The sequence below is a fragment of the Daphnia pulicaria genome, chromosome 1, assembly GCF_021234035.1.
Source record: "Daphnia pulicaria isolate SC F1-1A chromosome 1, SC_F0-13Bv2, whole genome shotgun sequence".
NCBI classification, from domain to species: Eukaryota; Metazoa; Arthropoda; class Branchiopoda; order Diplostraca; family Daphniidae; genus Daphnia; species Daphnia pulicaria.
Genome location: NC_060913.1, coordinates 16313456 through 16335068, shown reverse-complemented (window position 1 = coordinate 16335068; position 21613 = coordinate 16313456). Strand labels below are relative to the sequence as shown.

The 21613-nt window shown below is 43.2% G+C and overlaps 2 protein-coding genes across 2 annotated transcripts; one reads left to right on the top strand and one right to left on the bottom strand.

Moving 5' to 3' along the window:
• Positions 1 to 1078: 1078 nt before the first annotated feature.
• On the bottom strand, positions 1079 to 7290 carry LOC124343416. The gene is made up of 2 exons (XM_046796753.1): positions 1293 to 7290; positions 1079 to 1206 (listed from the first exon to the last, which is right to left on the bottom strand). The coding sequence occupies exons 1-2, from the start codon at positions 7288 to 7290 to the stop codon at positions 1079 to 1081; spliced, it is 6126 nt and encodes a 2041-aa protein (XP_046652709.1).
• Positions 7291 to 10093: 2803 nt separating this feature from the next.
• Positions 10094 to 11765, top strand: LOC124343323 (GRB10-interacting GYF protein 2-like). Its single transcript, XM_046796677.1, has 2 exons — positions 10094 to 10548; positions 11447 to 11765. The coding sequence occupies exons 1-2, from the start codon at positions 10094 to 10096 to the stop codon at positions 11763 to 11765; spliced, it is 774 nt and encodes a 257-aa protein (XP_046652633.1).
• The last annotated feature ends 9848 nt before the right edge of the window (positions 11766 to 21613 follow it).

Here is a 21613-nt window from a genome sequence, read left to right as displayed (position 1 = left end):
CATGGTAACAACACATCATGAGCAAAACCAATTTATTTGCATCGGTTTTTGAAATATTCGATATTGAGAATCTTCGCATTATTATACAGTTGTTCGCCGAGAGTGGGTTTGAACCACCGACCTTAGAGTAACCTATCCAATGCTCTAACCACTACACCAACAGTGGTGAGGTTAATAAAGTTCCGACGTGACCAGGTGCATAGCGCATACTTACATATTGTCATGGATATCGCTCAGCTGGAGCAAAATTAAAGTCCTTGGATTTGAAGACATTTTTTAAAATCGCTACCGATCTCTAAACATCATTCGGTCGCTACTCGTGCTATTCTTTACATCAGAAAGATATTAGCCGACTGTGGGTTTGAACCATCAACGCGTAATCTTTTTTCAGTGATGTCACTCATCAATCGATGTGATCAAATCTGTTGGACTATTTATCGGACCATTTTTAAGGTTTATTTTAAGGTTGTATTAATCGCCCGGCATGAGCAAAGCGGGAGAATTATTGTTCGAATGGTCGTTTCAATCAATCGATGTTTAATTAACAGATAAATAAAAAAAAAGTGTAGTGGCTATAGCGTTTATAAACGGCGAAATAATACTTGGCATCATCATTATAAGTGCGATACTTTGAATTCTATCAGCTTTGAAATCCGAAGAATATATAAAAATATAACGGCACTCAGCCAGGTTTGAACCGTTACCATTACTGTCCTTAAGCAAGTACGCTATCCAGTACAACATTTTCCGATGTTTAAAACTCGTAAAACACTTTTAAAATATTTTTCATTGGCGAAAATTTTGAATTTTTTGTTGTTTTTTTATTATTTTGGGTATTTATTGCTACACTTTAATATTATTAATTCACGGTTGAGCGCACATGGGTACTACCCCATGGCCATGCCCGTGCTCCATTTTTTGGCCCGTAGACCGAGGCGGAATTTAGTTCCTCTTGGGTTTGAAAAGCTGGGAAAGAAAGGAATAGAAAGGAAAAAGGGATCCAAGAAGGTTTTCAGGGGTTGACTACGGAAGAATGGTATAAAGGATTAAGTCGTTTAACTGTGTGATGATGATGTGTTTACAAAAGGACTTCTTTGTAAACAATATTGACGGTGAATACTTTCTCTTTTTCCTCTTCAGTGGCTGTCAGGTGATTTCTCAAAAGCCGTCCTTGCTTTGCAGATTCAGCTATTTCAACTTTGACACCTGTGGGTTTTTTCCCCGATAAAAAAAGTAAAACATTCTATAAAGTAAAAGAAGTAAACAAAAATCTATAAAAAATATTAATGAACCTTCTTTCGATGTTGCACGTGAAAAAGCCACATACAGCTGACCGTGAGAAAAGACAGGCTCCGGGAGGAAAATGCCGACACGATCAAAAGTCTGGCCCTGTGACTTGGTGATGGTTATGGCAAATGCCAACAGCACAGGAAACTGGAGCCTCTTGAGTGTGACAGGAAGATCGGAATCGGTGGGCGACAGCGTCATTCGCGGGATGTAAACCGTGTGACCCTTGTTCTTGCCGGAAGCGATGTCTGCAACGATCAGATTTTCTCTGAGGGCCCTGATGATGAGACGGGTGCCATTGCAGAGACCCTTACGCGAATCAATGTTCTTGAGCAGAATGATGATGGCTCCCACTTTCAACTTGAGAACATGAGTGGGAATTCCGGACACATTAAAGGTGTTGAGAATCTCGGTTGGATAATTGGCAATTTCTTCAGGATCGTCCGAATCAATCGTGTCGATGCTTTTGTACTGATGAACTATTCCAGGCATGTCTTTGATGATCTGATTGTTGATCCGTAGGCAGTCTTCGTTCTTCGGACAGAGAATGGCTCGACTGCAAATCTGCTGAGATACCTCTGGATCCAAAAGAAGAGAAGGAACACCAAAGACGTACTCAATCAAATTCCGTCCAAAGTCCAGAAACTCGGCAGGAATTTCGATGAGATCGGGATTGTTAAGTCTTGGATTCGTTGGCAGAGTACCGTTTCCAAGCTGAATAAGCCAGTCAGCGTAGTCTTGATTGCCGGCCACGGTACGCATATTCTGGGTTAGACGAAGATGACGAAACAGAGGCCACGTTGCGTTATTTCGGATTGAAGCTTCCACCACCTTCACCCTGTTTCCATGTCGAACGACTGGTAAACATTGACGAAAGTCACCACCAAGAAGAAGGACTTTTCCACCATGAGGTAAATTTTTCTTTTCCAATTTTTGAAAGAGGAAATTAAAAGCGTCGAGAGCGTGATTTGTCTTCATTGTTGCTTCGTCGGAAATGATGAGAACGGCACTTAAAATCAAATTAGCGAGAATGCTACCATCTACAATTTTCGATCTGGTAACTTCGGTAATTGGAGGGTAGATCTTAAATTGGGAATGGTACGTTGAGCCGTCAATCAACAACGTAGAAGCGATGCCGGTAGAAGCGACGGCGATGACTGTTTTCCCTTGGCCTTGCAGTACGGTGATCAGAGTGTTGTACAAAAAGGTCTTGCCAGTACCTCCAGGACCATCCAAAAAATACTGATGGGGAACTGAGTTGTTGTTGTCGTTGACGGCAGCCATGATTTGATCGTAGGCGGCTCGTTGACCTTCGTTCAATTGAGTAACCATCAGTTCACCCAATCGTCTCTTTTCTATCCTGGTAATTGCAGTATTCTCTTCGAGTTGAGCTTCAATAATCTGGCGAATAAGCTGAAAGTCAGGAACAGGCAAAGAGAGTTCTTCCATTGTTCTATTGTGGAGAATCAACTTGTCTTGAATCCATTTCAAAGTCAAGTTTTTGGCGACTTCCGCATCATGACCAGTTCGAATGAAATCTTCCATGAGGTGGGGCAGAGACCGATCAAAGAGATGAAGAGCGTCGGTGGGATTGCAAAAGAGGCAGACATCGACAAAAAGCTGTCTCAATCGCTCCGGCATTTCAAAGGCGGCGGCATCGTCCAAGGTCTTCTCCCAAACGCTGTCGTCCTCCAGCAAATTCAAAGCAGAAGCGGCTGATTTAAACGTCGGTAGAAGGGCACCGTTGACCGTGCGGAGATCTTCAAAGCTGGTTGATCCTCTGACGTTGATGAGAAGCAAGCGAAGACAGTATCGCTCAACTTGACGGACGCCCACGGTATATAAGCGGCCTATGATTTTAATATTTCTTCTTCGAGGTTTCCAATAATTACGTCCACCCGACCTCACGAAACAGAAATGATGGACAATTTCTCGGTAAAAATACTGTCTCGCTTCTTCATTATCCCGATTCAAGATGAACCAAGCAGTTAACGTCGTTTCCTTGGTCGCAGCATTGATGACTGCTTGTTCCTCGTTGCCCGGTTGGAAAAAGACGGACTGTTCAAGAGGCAGATGCACGGCTAGTCGGGTGATGGTATGAGAACGATCGCTGAGAGGAAACTTGAAGATTCTATAAGCGGCTTCTGGCGCGCTGACGTAACGGGTGTCCGTAAAGGTGGAAATTTCGTCCCAAACAAAAACTTGCTCGTTTTCTTCTCCAACCTGCTGATGCGTTCCAGTTTTCGATTCAATGTTGCCGCAGTCGTGACCTTTGTACACATACTTGAAGATGTACTTGACAGTGGTCATATTGGCGCAATACTCGATGTTGATGTGACAATCATATTTCAGTAGCAACCAAGGGTTATAAGGAACAACCCATCGGTTGTCCACTTCATAGTCAGTGTGTCCCCTTTTCAAACGATGTACAACACCAGTGTTTCGTCTTCTGTACGTTGGATAGCCGTTGTCATTGATCATAGTCTCTTCGTTAAAGTCTTTGGGGAACTTTTTACTGCAGCCCTCTTTATCCATGCAGGGAGAGTTTTTGTTGATGGCTCCACACGGACCGTGAATCATGTGAGCCATAACAGAGTCGTAAAGTCTTGGATAGAGTGTCTTGTCGGGAATTTCAGCGCAGATGGTCTTATCCATATCCTCTGGTGTCGAAGGAGCGTCGCGGCTGTCGACCCACACCAGCATGTGGCAATGAGGCAGTCCGCGTTTCTGAAATTCGATGACTTCGATTCTGGCCGCGGCAAAACCCAATACTTGCTTTTTTTCGATGTCGTCGACCAACTCTTTCTTCTTCAAGTGGAATACTCTTGCGACCATATCGGGACGATCAGAAGCCGTCAAGTAGTTTGGGATATTAGCAACAATTTCCCTCCACTTGGGATTGCAGGTAAACGTCACAAAAAAAGTCGGCTTGCCAAATTTTCCACAAATTGCCATAGCGTCTTGGTAATTTTGTTTCATGGCTCGAGGGCTGCCAATAAAAGACGAAGGGAGAATGTAGATATTGCCAACTTCCAAATTTGCTCTCTCTGCTCGATTGTTGATGAAATCCATCAGACCGCAGTAGCGCTCAACATGCAGCTCTTTCTGGTTTCGTCTGAGCCAATCTAGGCGACTCCCCTCGGTCTTGACGTAAGAATCGACAAAATACATCTGAGTGACGGGACCCCCAGCCAAAACGTTGTTGAAATCACCACGAACTGACATGCGCGAACTGTAGAATTCGGCTTGCGTCACTCTTGAGCGTGGGCCTCTGTTTCTGTTCGGTGGTCGATCGTCGTTCTCCTCGTCGGCTTCTGGTTCTTGTTCTTCACCTGGTTCATTTTCAATCACAGCATTGCCATCTGCTGCGGCCATTTCCTCACGAATTAAAACTCTGGGGTTGGGCCACAAGGGATCAATCTGCTCCTCTTCATCTTCTTCAACAATCATGGCCATTGCTGCCGCTTCATCTCTCTCTCTCCGTCTGGTGATGGTATAAGGCATGTTGATATGCCAACCGTCGTCACCGTTCGGAAATAAAAGTGGGTAACACATCGGATCACACATAACCTTTTTTGTGTCAATCTGGATGAATCGTCGGCCTCTGACGGGAATGTAGAGATGGCCACGAATATCTCTGTAGGCTGGTGGTTCGCCGTCAGTGCTTTTAAAAACCACAGCAATTTCGTTGACCGTTGGACAGTTGTATCTTCGTTGGTCGACATTTCTTCTATCGCAAGTGATGATCATGCCGACAGTGTAGTGGGGAAGATTTTCAGCTTCACGTTGAACGTATTCTTCTTCAAGAACCTGACGCATCATCTTGTAGGTCAAGGCGTAAGGATTCATTTCTCGAAGCATAGCGTCCAGCTCTTCCATCAAAGTTCTACAACAACCCGACATCATTTCGATATTCGCCCTGAAATCAGTAGCCTGCGCAGAATCCAAAAAATACAAATCAGAGTATCTGGGATTTGCCGTCTGACCGAGAGGAGTAGTTTGGTGGTAAATCTGACCATGGATGCGTACACAGGTCGGGCCGCGACCTGGCGGCGTTGAAAAATTAGCTCCCATAGAGGCGAACGCATGGGCGCTGTTGTAATTTCGAATCTGCTTCATGAAATGTTTTGATTTTGGATGCCGGTTTTGCAAGAGGCTGGCCAATGGTTCTGGACACGGCTTAGCAGGTGGAATAATGACATTGCCCTTTGCACAGCATTGCATGAACTTCTTGTCTTTCGGCATTTCTTTCTCGAAATGTTTGGCATCACATTCCGAGCAAATCTTGGTCAAATCTCCGCAGTCATGCAAGTGAACTCGGTCTTCTACCACGATTTCTTTGCAAGCCTGCCGATGAGTTCTTGGATTTCCACGTCGGTCGCGTTCAGTCATCAACTGCAAACGAAGAGCTTCGTCTTCTTCATTTTCAATTGGAACAATTTCGCCATGATCAACTGCATTTCTAGCTCGCAATTCTTCGGCTTCTCGCTCTCGTTGTTCTTCATGTTCTCGACGTAACTCTGTTCGTAGCCGATCTTCTTCACGTCTCATAGCAGTTTCTTCTTCGTTCTCGGTCGCTCTGTAATCAGCCATGAAATCAGAGTGTTCAACGCGACTTTCCTGCTCAATTTCGTCGAACACATTGACTTGCTGACGAAATCTATCAGAGATGGCGCGCTCCATTCGTTCCGCTGTGGATTCCTTGTCTCGTACAACTTCCTGGCGTGATGACTGATCTTGAAGTCGAGAAAGATTGCTTTCTTCAGTTTCGTTGTCGCGTAAACTTTCCTGGCGGACTAATTGATCACGAAGTCGTGCCGCATTTTCTGCTTCAATTTCTTGATTCCGAAGACATCTTTTCCGCAGAGACTGTTCGCGAAGCCTGGCTGATTTTTCGGCTTCCGATTCTTCGTTCCGCAGAGAACTTTGCCGCAGAGCCTGTTCACGCAGCCTAGCGGCTTTCTCTGCTTCCGATTCCTCGCTACGCAAAGAAATTTGCCGCACAGCCTGTTCACGTAGCCTAGCTGCTTTCTCTACTTCCAATTCCTCGGTACGCAAAGAATTTTGCCGTAATGACTGTTCCCGAAGTCTAGCCAACTTTTCTGCTTCTGATTCTTCGTGGCGCAAAGCTTTTTGCCTCAAGGCCTGATCGCGAAGCCTAGCTGATCTTTCCGCTTCAGATTCATCTTGCCGAAAAATTTTCATCCTCAATGCCTGGGATTGCAATCGAGCTCGTTGCTCTTCAGGAGTTTCTCTGTTGCCAACAGCTGCCTTTCCTGCCTGGTGTTGTTGTCTTGCTGGACGCTCTGCCACAGCATCATTGGCAAGAATAACCCTAGTGCGATCAGATGCTGGTCTCTGGTTCATCACTCGCAAGATAGATGCTGCCTCTTGTTGACGAAGGGCAGCTTGCCGCTGCGCCTCGGCCTGAACACGAGCACGATTTTCTTCCGCTTGAAGAAGGCCAGCCTGCCGCTCCGCCTCGGCCTGCAATCGAGAACGATTTTCTTCTGCTTGATGTAAGCCAGCTTGCCTCTCTTCCTCGACTTCCAACCGAATACGATATTCTTCTTCCTGCCGAAGAACTGCTTGCCGCTCCTCCTCGGCCAACAGTCGAGCACGATCATCTTCTTCAGTCGGTTCCTGCCTAAGGAGTTGCTGCCGGATTCGTTGATCGAGCAGCCTAGTTTGATGCTCAACATCCGTCTCGCTAGCACGGGCGACTCTTTTCCGGTCCGCATCTAACCTCTGCCTCAACGCTCTTTCGTCAGGTGCCTCTGCCTGACGGTCTTCTCTCGCCCTTTGCGCCTTCAAATTCTTGGCAGCCTGATCATCTTCGGGATTGAGCCGACGACGCTTCTCTTCACGGACGAACTTGGCCTTTTCCCTCTGAGCCGCCAATCTCACTTCTTTTGCCTCCGGGTCTTCGAGACTTCTTTTTTCCCTAGCCTTCCTATTCTTCTCATCCTTTTCCTCTCGAGTTAATTCGCGACGCGGTGGCATTTTCAAATCAGCAAAATAACCCCTAATCGACCAAAAAAATTCGCTTCTATCAGTGGAGGGCTTTTTGGAGGGCTTTTGGAGGACTTTACACCGCATAAATGTTCAAAAAGCTTAAAACTAAACACAAATACGAACATAAGCCGTCGACACAACCGGTGCTCAATATCCCAGTGGTACAGCCCGGTTAAGGTTCACATCTGATAAACAAATACGCATCGCAGGTTAGCTCCTCTCCGGTTCTCGACTGTTCGTTACACAAAAGACATACCTCCAAAAATGGCAAAAGTAATACAATTATTTTCATTGACGCTCAACTTGATGCTGACTTGATCGGGATTTCAATCGCAATTGTGGCTGTTTGAAAGCCATAATGCTAACCGCTACACCAAGACCAGCACAAATTGGCTGAAAACCGTCGGACACCACAACTATTAAGTCTTTAGCAGGCTAAGAAAAACATGCTACGGACTTTAAATTGATGGAATTCGGAAAGTACTTTACTTGAGGAATGAGTGTTGTGATGCTGTAGGAAGCTGGAAGACATCTCGAAGTTGGAATAACCGGCGACTCGAATATTGTAGATCCCGCTGAAGAATGGCAACAAAAAAACACATATTAGTATGAAAACACAAAAGCAACACAAATGCACCAAGTTCATTGAAAGAAACACATTTTTGAAATGAACAATTTTTTTTTTTTTTCACGGAATCAGTTTTGAACCATCAACCTTATTGTTTGAAATCCACCACGCTAACCGCAACACCACGGGCTGATGGCATGAAAAATCAATTCGACGACAAAATAACCGGGAGCTGGCGATTTCTAGCAGTTTTTTTTTTCAAGTAGGTGCAAGGCATAGCACATAGTTATCAATAACAGACATTTATTCAAAACCCAAAAACAGAATTGACTTAATCTAGATTTGAAGGATAAACCTCTTAGCACGGAAGCGAACGTTATCCAATACTCCGCCGACGTATACCACAGTATGGAAAATCAATGACCCAAAAATGGTTTACAGAAGCTAAAATATACTTGATACCTTAAGTTTAGATTAAGGCACATGATGAAACCAAAACACTGAAAACACAATCAATTCATAATTAATGACACACATAACCAAGATTTACCCACACTTAACAAAGCTTTCAACATTGATGATTAAGACTATATCCAGAAATGGTATCGGAAAATCAGATTATACCTTAGAATTCAAATCCTGAATTTAGTCGTTTACTTAAAAACGGTCGTAAATACACAGCGAAATCGATGAATAAGCCACCAATCAAATGCTGAAATACAAAACAAAGCATAAGTCAATAAGAATTATTTCCTTAAACTGGGCCATCCCAGCAGAAATTCTTTTTCGCAGTCTTTTCTTGAGCAAACTTTTACTTTACTGAGATTTTTCTGATGAAAAGACTGCGAATAAGAATAATATCCTAAAACTGGACCATACCAGCAGAAATTCTTATTCGCAGTCTTTTCTTGAGCAAACTTTTACTTTACTGAGATTTTGTAGATGAAAAGACTGCGAATAAGAATTATTTCCTAAAACTGGACCATACCAGCAGAAATTCTTATTCGCAGTCTTTTCTTCAGTTTACTTTTGCTTTACTGAGATTCTGCTGATGAAAAGACTGCGAATAAGAATAATTTCCCAAAACCTGACCAACCCAGCAGAAATTCTTATTCGCAGTCTTTTCATCTGCAAACTTTTACTTTACTGAGATTTTGGTGATGAAAAGACTGCGAATAAGAATTATTTCCTAAAACTGGACCATACCGGCAGAAATTCTTATTTGCAGTCTTTCCTTCAGCTAACTTTTGCTTTACTGAGATTCTGCTGATGAAAAGACTGCGAATAAGAATCATTTCCCAAAACTGGGCCATCCCAGCAGAAATTCTTATTCTCAGTCTTTTCATCTGCAAAATTTTACTTTACTGAGAATTTGCTGATGAAAAGACTGCGAATAAGAAATACAATATAAAGCATGAATCAGTAAGCCAAATCAGTTTAACATATTGCTCAATTTGTCTGGTTTAACAGTTTCATAATGCAAATTTTCGTAATAAATGGAATTGAATCAATCTCACCTTTGACTTTTCAATATATATGGAACCAGCAAAGTGTTCAGTTCAATCAACAGTGAATAAAAACAAAAACTGTAACACACAATATCTGACGTTTCGCCGTATTGTGAGATAAACAATGAAGTCGTCTGCTACTATTTTTTTTATTAATTGGCGAACAAAAATATTAGTAAAAATATTTGTCTCGATCGAGTACCGATCCACCGACCTCATGGTTACACAGCGAGCGCTCTAACCACTGTACCAATACACCGTTATAAATTTTTTCAAAATACGAATTTAAATAACCCACAGAAACAATTTTCCGCGCAAACGGCAAAAATTCAAACTAAACTTCCAGCGAGAGACTTGAACGTCCGACTCAACGCATCACGGCGCGGGTACTCTAACCACACAACCAAGTGTCCGCTGACTATGATGCTATCGTGCAATTAAAAAAAGAGTTATGTAAATTCGTTTGTGACATGGCAAAGTCACACACTTCACCCGCACCCAATATAAATTCGTACAGATGCAATCAAAATTAGCCATTATTTTTATGAGATAGGATTTGTGTATGCGAGCGTGTTTAGTTGTGCTAACGCAAGTAATTGCCAAACTATTTATACCACTTTTTCACCTGTTTAGGGTCGACCGTGAATAATTAGTTTCGTCTACCTGCATTAATAATCCAAACACACTTGCATACACGATTCTATCAATTAAAAACATGGATAAATTTGATGGTAACGCAACAGTTTTTGAAGAAGACGAAGAGTTTGATACACTCATGTCACAAGTCGATGAGGCGGATGTGAGCCGCCTCATAGAAGAGAAGGAAGAAGAGGAAAATAGTCGGAAAAGAAAAGCAGAGGAAGAGGCAAGAAGTGAAGAAAAAAACGAAGAAGACAAAAGAAGAGAAATAATAGAAGAAGAAAAATCATTGATGGTACAGCAGCAAGAGCTGATTAAAGATAAAAAGGAAGTAGATGAGAAGCTTAAAATAATTCAAGACGCCAAAATGGAAGAAAAGAGGAAAGAAGCCTTGAAAAAGATGGAAGAGACGCAAAAACGGAAGCAAGCGGAGGAAGAGATTGCAAAAATCTATCACCCCGAATTCCAGGCCGAGAAGGTGCTAAGGCAACTACAGAGTATCCAACGAACAGCTTGGAAGGCAGCACAAATGTAAGTTAAAGATATTTGACATTCAAGGTTTTTGTAATGTTGTGTGAGTGTCAATTTTTAGTGCAGAAATTTTTCTTCGCAGTCTTTTCTCCAGCATATTCTTAATTGCCAGGGATTTGGCTGGGAAAAAGACTGTGAATAAGAATTTTTGGCCTAAAACAGACAATCCCAGCAGAAATTCTTGTTCGCAGTCTAAATAAGAATTTCAGCTGGATTGGTCCATTTTTGGTGCAAAACTTCTTCGCAGTCTTTTCTCCACAGTAATCTTTATTGTCAGGGATTTGGCTGGAAAAAAGACAGCGAGTAAGAATTTATGGCCTAAAACTGGACAATCCCAGCAGAAATTCTTGTTCGCAGTCCAAATAAGAATTTCAGCTGGATTGGTCCATTTTTGGTGCAAAACTTCTTTGGGCTGGGAAAAAGACTGCGAATGAGAATTTTTGGCCTAAAACTGATAATACCAGCAGAAATTCTTGTTCGCAGTCCAAATAAGAATTCAGCTAGATTGGTCCATTTTTGGTGCAAAACTTCTTCGCAGTCTTTTCTCCATAATAATGTTTATTGTCAGGGATTTGGCTGGAAAAAAGACAGCGAGTAAGAATGTATGGCCTAAAACTGGACAATCCCAGCAGAAATTCTTGTTCGCAGACTTTTCATCAGCAAAATGTTACTTTCCTCAGATTTAACTGGGGAAAAGACTGTGAAGATAAATTATTTCTCAAAAGTGAGCCGGGCTGAGCAATATTCTTTTTCACACACAGTGACAATATAGCCTTTCTTGACAAACAATAACATTAGTGGGAAACCGCCAAAATGTCGCTACTTTAACTTTGTATTGTATCATTATTAATTTATTTTGTTTTCCGTTGGTGCCATGCTTTGATTGTTGGACATACAGTGCCCAGGAACAGGTTGAAGCCGCGAACAAAGCGGTCGTGACTGCTCGGGAAAATTACCATATGCTTTGCGTGAAAAGGGCACAGGTGGAAAAAACCATGGGCATCACACCACGCCATCAAACCTCAAACAGCGCCGAGAACATTCCAAAAACGCCTCTGGAAGGAGCGAACTCATCCAAAACCGGAAAAATAGAAGACCTACCCACCGAGGAAGAACAGCCAAGACCCTTAATCATTCCCCAGCCACCATCATCAACCAAAAATGTAGTTGTTGAAGACGAAACCCAGCCCCCTCAACCACCAAGCAATACACAATAGCTTTCACCCAATACTGCCTTTGTAATTTGTTTTCATTTTTGATGCTGGTGAAAAGACTGCGACAAAAAACTTCAGCTGGGATATTCCAGTTTTAGGAAACAATTCTTATTTGCAGTCTTTTCATCAGAAAAATCTCAGTAAAGTAAAAGTTTGCTTTTGAAAAGACTGTGAATAAGAATTTCTGCTGGCATGGTACAGTTATAGGAAGAAATTCTTATTCGCAGTCTTTTCATCAGCAAAATCTCAGTAAAGTAAAAGTTTTCTGTGTAAAAGACTGCGAATAAGAATTTCTGCTGAAATGGTCCAGTTTCAGGAAATAATTCTTACTCACAATCTTTTCATCAGCAAAGTCTAAGGAAAGTCAAAGTTTGCTGGAGGATTCCGGAAAAGACTGCAAATAAGAATTTCAGTCTGAGTGTTACACTATTGGGAAAAAATATCTTCTTCGCATTCTTTTACATAGAAAAATATGGAATCAATGTGTGGGAAAAAGTGCTGCAAATAAAGCACTACAAATAAGTAGTCGACAGGGTGAAAACATTAACAATCACGTTTCCAATTTCAGTTAGAAAAGGGCCGAGCAAGCAAAACTGTTATGCGTTAAATAATTATTGGTCAACAACGACGGCTCGCGTTTCATCTCAACGCGATCTACTTGAATATGATGAGACGATCGCATATCAATCGGTGGTCCAGTGGTTAATGCGTTCGATAACCATGGTAGAGTACTCGGGTTCAACTCCCGAAAAATGTGACCATAAAATTCCATTAACTTCAAATTACAATTTGTTAAAATTGTGTGTTACACCAGGTTCGAACCTCGAACCTCTCGCATGCTAAGCGAGCACGCTAACCATTTTACCATGAGCCGATGAGGACTGACAGCATAGCAAGGTTTAAATCTGAAACAATGAGTCGAAGAAGGCTTGCGTCTCGTCTCTCACGGCGAGCCGCATAGCTGACATGAGTGTGTATCGAGTTACTTAAAGGTAAAGTTGGAATCAGACATCAATTGGTGGTCCAGTGGTTAGAGTGTTTGCTAACCATTCTAGAACACTCGGGTTCAATCCCCGGGATAAGCGACCATTACTTTCCAATAAATGCTTTCAGTTCATTAAAATAGATGGTGACTTGAGCCGGGTTCGAACCTCGGACCTCTCGCTTCCTAAGCGAGCACACTAACCACTATACAATGAGCGGATGAATTGTGAAAGCATAGCAAGGATTATATGCAGAAACATAAGTCGACGACGGCTTGCGTCTCGTCACTCACGGCGAGCCGCATAGCTGACATGTGTGTGTGTGTGCTGAGCCACTTGAAGTTGACGTTACATGCGGATATCTATTGGTGGTCTAGTGGTTAGAGTGTTAGCTAACAATGACAGAGGACTCGGGTTCAATCCCCGGGATTAGCGACCATTAATTTACAACAATTACTTTCAGTTCATTAAAATCGAACGTGACTTGATCCGGATTCGAACCTCGGATCTCTCGCATGCTAAGCGAGGACGCTAACCACTATACCATGAGCTGATGGAGTGTAGCAGCATAGCAGGGTTTATATGCAAAATCGTGAGTCGATGATGGCATGCGTCACGTCTTTCACGGTGAGCCGCATAGATGACATGTGTGTGTGTGCCGAGTCACTTGAAGTTGAAGTAACAGTCACACATCAATTGGTGGTCCAGTGGTTAGAGTGTTCGCTAACTATGCCAGAGGACTCGGGTTCAATCCCCGGGATAAGCGACCATTAATTTCCAATAATTACTTTCAGTTCATTAAAATTGAATGTGACTTGATCCGGGATCGAACTTCGGACCTCTCGCATTCCAAGCGAGCACGCTAACCACTATATCATGAAGTGGTGGATTGTAGCAGCATAGCAAGGTTTATATGCAGAATCATGAGTCGACGATGGCATGCGTCTCGTCTCTCACGGTGAGCCGCATAGCTGATGTAGTGAATAGTGTGTGCCGATCTACTCGAAGTTGAAATAACAAACAGATATCAATTGGTGGTCCAGTGGTTAGAGAGTTTGCTAAATATGCCAGAGTACCCGGGTTCAAACCCCGTGAATTGTGACCATTGATTTCAAATAATTACAAATTTCACGTCAAAATTGCTACTTGAGCCGGGTTCGAACCTCGGACCTCTCGCATGCATAGCGAGCACGCTAACCACTATACCATGAGCTGATGGAATGTAGCAGCATAGCAGGGTTTATATGCAGAATCATGAGTCGACGATGGCTTGCGTCTCGTCTTTCACGGTGAGCCGCATAGATGACATGTGTGTGCCGAGTCAATTGAAGTCTGAAGTAACTATCAGATATCAATTGGTGGTCCAGTGGTTAGAGTGTTCGCTAACCATGACGGAGGACTCGGGTTCAATCCCCGAGATAAGTGACCGTTAATTTCCAATAATTACTCTCAGTTCATTAAAATAGAATGTGATGACTTGAGCCGGGATCGAACCTCGGACCTCTCGCATGCTTAGCGGGCATGCTAACCACTATACCATGAGCCGATGACATTCGGTAGCAAGCCATGGGATGGATGGATGTAGTGTGTGGATGCGCACTAAAAGCACCAAAAGTCGCAACGACAGCAGTGGTGTAGAGTTTCAACTGGGAATGAATATCAGTTCTGATAGTGTAGTGGTTAGAGTATGAGGTGAGGACCGTGTTGCAACGCTATCGGACCCACCAAGTATTCGAAGCCATGGTTCAAACCCAACACTCGATACAAATTAATAGAGGACATTGTGTGATAATTACCAATGGAAAAAAAATCTCCTACCCCTAACCCCCCACTTGGTTCAAACCCTCGTGGCGCTACATGTGGTATGTATAGCGGCAGCTGCGAGATGCAGTTGAGAGTAGCGAGCAGAGCAGAGAGATGGATGAGTGTGTGAGAGGTGTGAGTAGCGCCTTTAACGATGTATGCGCCTCATGTCCAAACTTTCGCACCTGGATGCGTCTCGCCGCTACAGACAAACACCAAAGTTGAATGCAAAATCAAACAAACAAACAAACTGACAAACAAACAGTTTCACAGACAAAGTCAAGGTTGAATTGGACGGACCACGGGCGATACACGAGAGACTAGTATACCAGATGCCCGTCCAAGGACGGCGAACCACCTTGCTAGACGCAATCACCCAAGCGCACAGCACAGCACACATGCAGCAAAACGCCACTCGTATAATCCCACTGCCCAATTCCTTACTGCCCGGGACTTATTTTTTTCATCCATTTATGGACTTTTACATCTTCCACCGTGAGACAGTCGGACTTTTGGGTTTTGTTTATGGACTTTGTTTTTTTCGTTGCAACCAAGTATCGGTGGCATTTTGGTTGATTTTTGGGACTTATATTTATTCAGAGTTTTGTGGTGTTGGATTTGACACATTCCTTTTTGGGTATTTTGGGCGTTATTTTGGACTTGTACTTTTTTTCGTGGTCTTTGGGTTCCATTTGGGGACTTTGTCGTTACCCACTGTAAGGCTGTGGGTGTTGTAAGGTGTTTTGGGACTCCTAATTTTTCGAAGTATTTGGTATCGGGGACTTGTGTTTAATTCCGATTTTGTTTGTGTTCTACTTGACATTTATTGATATTTACTGTATTTATTCCCACTTGACTTTATAACAACCCATCTATATATCCCTTACCCGTTGAGTACCTGCCCGTGTATTCTACAATTTACTGGGAACTGTCTTGAGTGTTGTTTGAACTCTGGTCCGCTGAATCTTGAATCCGTCGCTCTAACCACTGAGCCTTGGAGTTGTGAGAGAATGTGGTCAGAATTGCTATAAACCGTCATTTAATCTGCGGACAAAATTGTAACAGTGTCAAATCTTTTTATTATTTCCTGCTTGCGATTCATTTGCATGTTAGATTTTAGCTTATATTTTTTTCCCGATATTGGGTTTGAACCAATAACCTTTGAAGTACTAATCCAATGCTATAACCACTACACCATCAGCGGTGTATATAACCAAGTTCTGACGTGACAAATTGGATAACACATACTTACACAATGTCATAGTTCTCACCCAGCGTGAGCAAAAGCGTTTAGATTTCATCGGAGTTTAACTTTATCGATATTAAGACTATTTGATTCAGTAGACAGTTCTTTGCCGAGAGTGGGTTTGAACCAAGATCCCTTATGTTACCAATCCAATGCTATAATCACTACACCAACAGCGGTGTTTAGTGGCAACTATCAACGTGATCAAATGGATAGTGCATACATCTATATTGTCATGGTCAGCGAAAATAAACGAAAAAGGGTGCATTATTTTAAGCCCGGCGTGAGCAACTTACGGTCGATTATTTTAAGCACGTCGTGGGCGAAATAGGGTGAATTATTTTAAGCCCGCTGTGAGGGAAATAGGGTGAATTATTACCAGCTTGTCGTGAGCGAAATACAGTGAATTAGTTTAAGCCCGGTGTGAGCAATTTAGGGTGAATTATTTTCAGCCCGCCGTGAGCACTTTATGGTGAATTATTTTCAGCCCGTCGTGAGAAAAGTAGGGTGAATTATTTCAAGCCCGGCGTGAGCAACTTAGTGAGAATGTTTTTCAGCCCGTCAAAGCGAAATAGAGTGAATTATTTTGAGCCCGGCGTGATTAACGTTGGATGAATTTTTTGAATCCTTGACTTAGCAATGTAGGGTGATTTATTTTCAACCCGTCATTAACGGAATGAATGAATTATTTGCAGCCCGTCGTGAGCGAAATAGAGTCAATTTTTTTCAGCCCGCCATGATTAATGTGAGATGAATTATTGTAATCCCAGAGTTAGCAACGTAAGGTGAATTATTTCAAGTCCAGCGTAACTGCATAGAGCGAATTATTTTCAGCCCGCCCTGAGCGAAATAGGGTGAGTTATTTGCAGCCCGGTGTGAGTGAAATCGATTGTATTATTTTATAAGCCCGTAGTAAGCAACGCGTGATGAATTTTTGTTTGCCCGTCGTTAGCATCGTAGTGTGAATAATGTTCAGCCCGCCGTGGACGAAATAGGGTGAATTAATTTCAGCCCACCGATAGCGAAATACAATGAATTTTATGCCCGGCGTGAGCAATGTAGGCTGAATTATTTGAAACCCGTCGTGAGCATCGTAGGGTGAATTATGTCGAGTCCGGCGTGAGAAGCATAGAGCGAATTGTTTTCAGCCCAATCTGAGCGAAATAAGGTGAATTATTTTCAGCCCGGTGTGAGTGAAATAGAGTTTATTATTTTTAGCCCGTAGTAAGCAACGTGAAATGAATTTTTTTTGCCCGTCGTTAGCATCGTATTGTGAATAATGGTCAGCCCGCCGTGGACGAAATAGGGTGAATTAATTTCAGCCCGCCGTGAGCGGAATACAGTGAATGTTTTTATGCCCGGCGTGAGCAATGTAGGGTGAATTATTTTCAGCCCGCCATGAGAGAAGTAGGATGAATTTTTTCAAGCCCGGTATGAGCAATGAAGGCTGAATTATTTGGAACCCGTCGTAAGCATTGTAGGGTGAATTATGTCGAGTCCGGCGTGAGCAGCATAGAGTTGATTATTTTCAGCCCGGCGTGAGCAATGAAAGTTTAAGCATTATCCGTCCAACAATAGCAAAACACGGGTGAATTATTTATTGCCCGATGGAAGCAATATGTAGGGTGAATTACTTTTAGCCCGTCGTGCGACAAATAGGCATTATTATTATCTGCTCGGCGTGAGCCAAATCAAAATAATGAGTAGACAACGGAATGCGTCTCGTCTCTCACGGCGAGTGGAATAGGTGACATGTGTGTGTGTGTGCCGAACTAATCGAAATTGAAGTAACATTTAGATGTCAATTGGTGGTCCAGTGGTTAGAGTGTTTGCTAACCATGCCAGAGGACTCGGGTTCAAGCCCCGGGATAAGCGACCATTAATTTCCAATAATTACTTTCAGTTCATTAAAATCGAATGTGATGACTTGAGCCGGGATCGAACCTCGGACCTCTCGCATGCCAAGCGAGCACGCTAACCAATATACCATGAGCTGATGAAATGTAGCAGCATAGCATGGGTTATATGCATAATCATGAGTCGATTATGGCTTGCGTCTCGTCTCTCGCGGTTAGCCGCTCAGCTGGAATGTGTGTGTGTGTCGAGCCACTTGAAGTTGAAGTAACGTTTAGATATCAATTGGTGGTCCAGTGGTTAGAGAGTTCGCTAACTATGTCGGAGGACTCGGGTTCAATCCCCGGAATGGGTGATCATTAATTTCCAATAATTACTTTGAATTCATTAAAATCGAATGTGACTTGATCCGGGTTCGAACCTCGGACCTCTCGCATGCTAAGCGAGCTCGTTAACCACTATACCATGAGCTGATGTAAAGTAGCAGCATAGCAGGGATTATATGCAGAATCATGAACCGACGATGGCATGCGTCTCGTCTCTCACGGCGAGCCGCATAGCTGACTTGTGTGTGTGTGTGTGCCGAGTGACTTGAAGTTGAAGTTACCATCAGACAACAATTGTTGGTCCAGTGGTTAGAGTGTTCGCTAACCATGACAGAAGACTCGGGTTCAATCCCCGGGATAAGCGACCATTAATTTCCAATTATGACTTTCAATTCATTAAAATTAAATGTGACTTGATCCGGGTTCGAACCTCGGACCTCTCGCATTCCAAGCGAGCACGCTAACCACTATACCATCAGGTGATGGAATGTAGCAGCATAGCAGGGTTTATGTGCAGAATTATGCGTCGACGATGAAATGTGCGTCTCATCTTTCACGGCGAGCCGCATCGCTGACATGTGTGTGTGTGCCGAGTTACTTGAAGTTGAAGTAACAATCAGATATCAATTGGTGGTCGAGTGGTAAGAGCGTTCGCTTGCCATGCAAGAATACTCGGGCTCAAGCCCCGATAAATGTGACCATTGATTTCCAATAATTACTTTCAGTCCATTAAAATCAAATGTGACTTGAGCCGGGTTCGAACCTTGGACCTCTCGCATACTAAGCGAGCTCGCTAACCACTATACCATGAGCCGATGAAATGTAGCAGCATAGCATGGGTTATATGCAGAATCATGAGTCGACGATGGCTTGCGTCTCGTCTCTCACGGTGAGCCGCATAGCTGTGTGTGACATGAATGTGTCGAGCCACTTGAAGTTGAAGTAAACTTGTGATATCAATTGGTGGTCCAGTGGTTAGAGCGTTCGCTAACCATGCCAGAGAACTCGGGTTCAATCCCCGAGATAAGCGACCACTAATTTCAAATAATTACTTTCAGTTCATTAAAATCGAATGTGATGACTTGAGCCGGGATCGAACCTCGGACCTCTCGCATTCCAAGCGAGCATGCTAACCACTTTTCCATAAGGTGATGGAATGTAGTAGCAAAGCAGGGTTTATATGCAGAATCATTCGTCGACGATGGCATGCGTCTCGACTTTCACGGCGAGCCGCATAGATGACATGTGTGTGTGGGCCGAGTCACTTGAAGTTGAAGTAACTATGAGATATAAATTGGTGGTCCAGTGGTTAGAGTGTTCGCTAACCATGACAGAGGACTCGGGTTCAATCCCCGGGATAAGTGACCATTAATTTCCAATAATTACTTTCAGTTCATTAAAATCGAAAGTGGTGACTTGAGCCGGGATCGAACCTCGGACCTCTCGCATGCTGAGCGAGCACTCTAACCACTAAACCATGAGCCGATGAGATTCGGTAGCAAGCCATGGGATGGATGGATGTAGTGTGTGGATGCGCACTAAAAAGCACCAAAAGTCGCAACGACAGCAGTTGTATGGAGTTTCAACTTGGAATGAATATCAGTTCTGATAGTGTAGTGGTTAGAGTATGAGGTGAGGACCGTGTTGCAACGCTATCGGACCCACCAAGTATTCGAAGCCATGGTTCAAACCCAACACTCGATACAAATTAATAGAGGACATTGTGTGACAATTACCAATGGAAAAAAAACTCCAACCCTCAACCCCCCACTTGGTTCGAACCCTCGTGGCGCTACATGTGGTATGTATAGCGGCAGCTGCGAGATGCAGTTGAGAGAAGCGAGCAGAGCAGAAAGATGGATGAGTGTGTGAGAAGGGTGAAGCGCCTTTAACGATGTATGCGCCTCATGTCCAAACTTTCGCACCTGGATGCGTCTCGCCGCTACAGACAAACACCAAAGTTGAATGCAAAATCAAACAAACAAACAAACTGACAAACAAACAGTTTCACAGACAAAGTCAAGGTTGAATTGGACGGACCACGGGCGATACACGAGAGACTAGTATACCTAGGCCCGTCCAAGGACGGCGAACCAGGCGGCTAGACATAATCACCTAAGCGCACAGTATACATGGACCAAAACGCCACTCGTATAATCCCACTGGCCAATTCCTTGCTGTCCGGGACTTTTTTTTTCATCCATTTATGGACTTGTACATCTTCCACCGTGAGCCAGTCGGTCTTTTGGGGTTTTTTTGTGGACTTGTTTTTTTTTCGTTGAAACCAAGTATCGGTTGAGTTTGGGTTTTATTTTGGGACTTTTATTTTTCATAGTTTGGTTGTATTGTATTTGACACATTTCCCACGGTCTCGAGTTTCGGTGAAGTTTTCGATTTTGAATCTTGAACACGTGTGGACCGACAAACAGCCCATTCTGATCCTCAACTCCTTCTTCCTCTCCTTCCTCATCTTCCCGTTTCACTTTTTTCCCTTCCAATTTATTTCTTCCCACTTTTTCCCATCTTCCTCCCCTCTCTCATCCTTCCCCCTCTCTATCGTCCCTCCCTCACCATCCTCTCCCTCACCATCCCGTCCCTCACCATCACCTCCCTCACTATCCCCTCCCTCACCATCCCCTCCCTCACCATCCCCACCCTCACCATCCCTTCTCTGCACACTCCTCCCTCATGTAATGTATCTCTTACTTATCTCGATGTGGGCTTGAACAACGGGCCGTTGTATCCTGGATCCAATGCTCTAACCACTGATCTGTTGAGTTGTATTATCAGTTAAACAGGAAGGAAAGTCATCAGCCACTTAAGTAAATTCGGATTTTCCTTAAATACCAATAAATATTAATCGCACGACGTAATTCTTTGGCCAGTAAGTATTTGCTCCTGTATTTTAATGAAACTTACAAAACTCAGCTTCGCATATAAAATTCGAATAACCACTTGAGAGGTAATAGTCAAATATATGATTGGTGGTGTATTGGTTAGAGTGTTCGCATAGCATATTCATGTCTTTAAGTTCAATACTCATAAATTGTTAAAATATAAATTGACAAAGAGTTTGAAATAATTTACTTGGCTTTCAATCTGAATACCTCATAATTTCCTGTTTTCGTCTAAACATTCCTCATTGCTGGTTTGAACAGCCCATCGTTTCTTGAGTCCTGTTCTCTAACCACATAGCTATTGAGAATTATTGAAGTATTTTCTTGGGAGGAAGTCATCGACATATATGAGGCAACATCGATAGTGAACAGTTGCGTTTGCAATAAATTGGTAGAATAATTCATCACCCGTCGTTAGCGAATTAGTTGCAATTACTCATGGCCCAACGTAAACAAATTTGTAGATATTATGTTTCACCCAACGTGTTCTGTAGGACATTTAAAATTTCCCGCCCGTTTTTTAACAGTTTAAAAGATTTAATATCCTGCCCGTGGACAAATCATTTGCCAGTTTAACCAATGTCATTGAATCTCCGATACCTTGTGTTTGACCCGAAAAATTCCCTCGAATTCCTTCACCACGAGCTCTCGCGGCCGCGGGGGTGCCCCTTCGGGGGCCCCACCCCCGCGGGCTCGAGTCGCGGTGAAGGTATCCTCGGTTTTTGGTACCTTGAAAACGTTT

Excerpts from the sequence above, each read along its gene's own strand:
- LOC124343416 (XM_046796753.1), bottom strand. The coding sequence starts at position 7,290 with ATGCCACCGCGTCGCGAATTAACTCGAGAGGAAAAGGATGAGAAGAAT. Across the intron at positions 1,207-1,292 it reads ACGTGCAACATCGAAAGAAG|GTGTCAAAGTTGAAATAGCT; the intron begins GTTCATTAATAT and ends AAAAACCCACAG.
- LOC124343323 (XM_046796677.1), top strand. The coding sequence starts at position 10,094 with ATGGATAAATTTGATGGTAACGCAACAGTTTTTGAAGAAGACGAAGAG. Across the intron at positions 10,549-11,446 it reads GCTTGGAAGGCAGCACAAAT|TGCCCAGGAACAGGTTGAAG; the intron begins GTAAGTTAAAGA and ends TTGGACATACAG.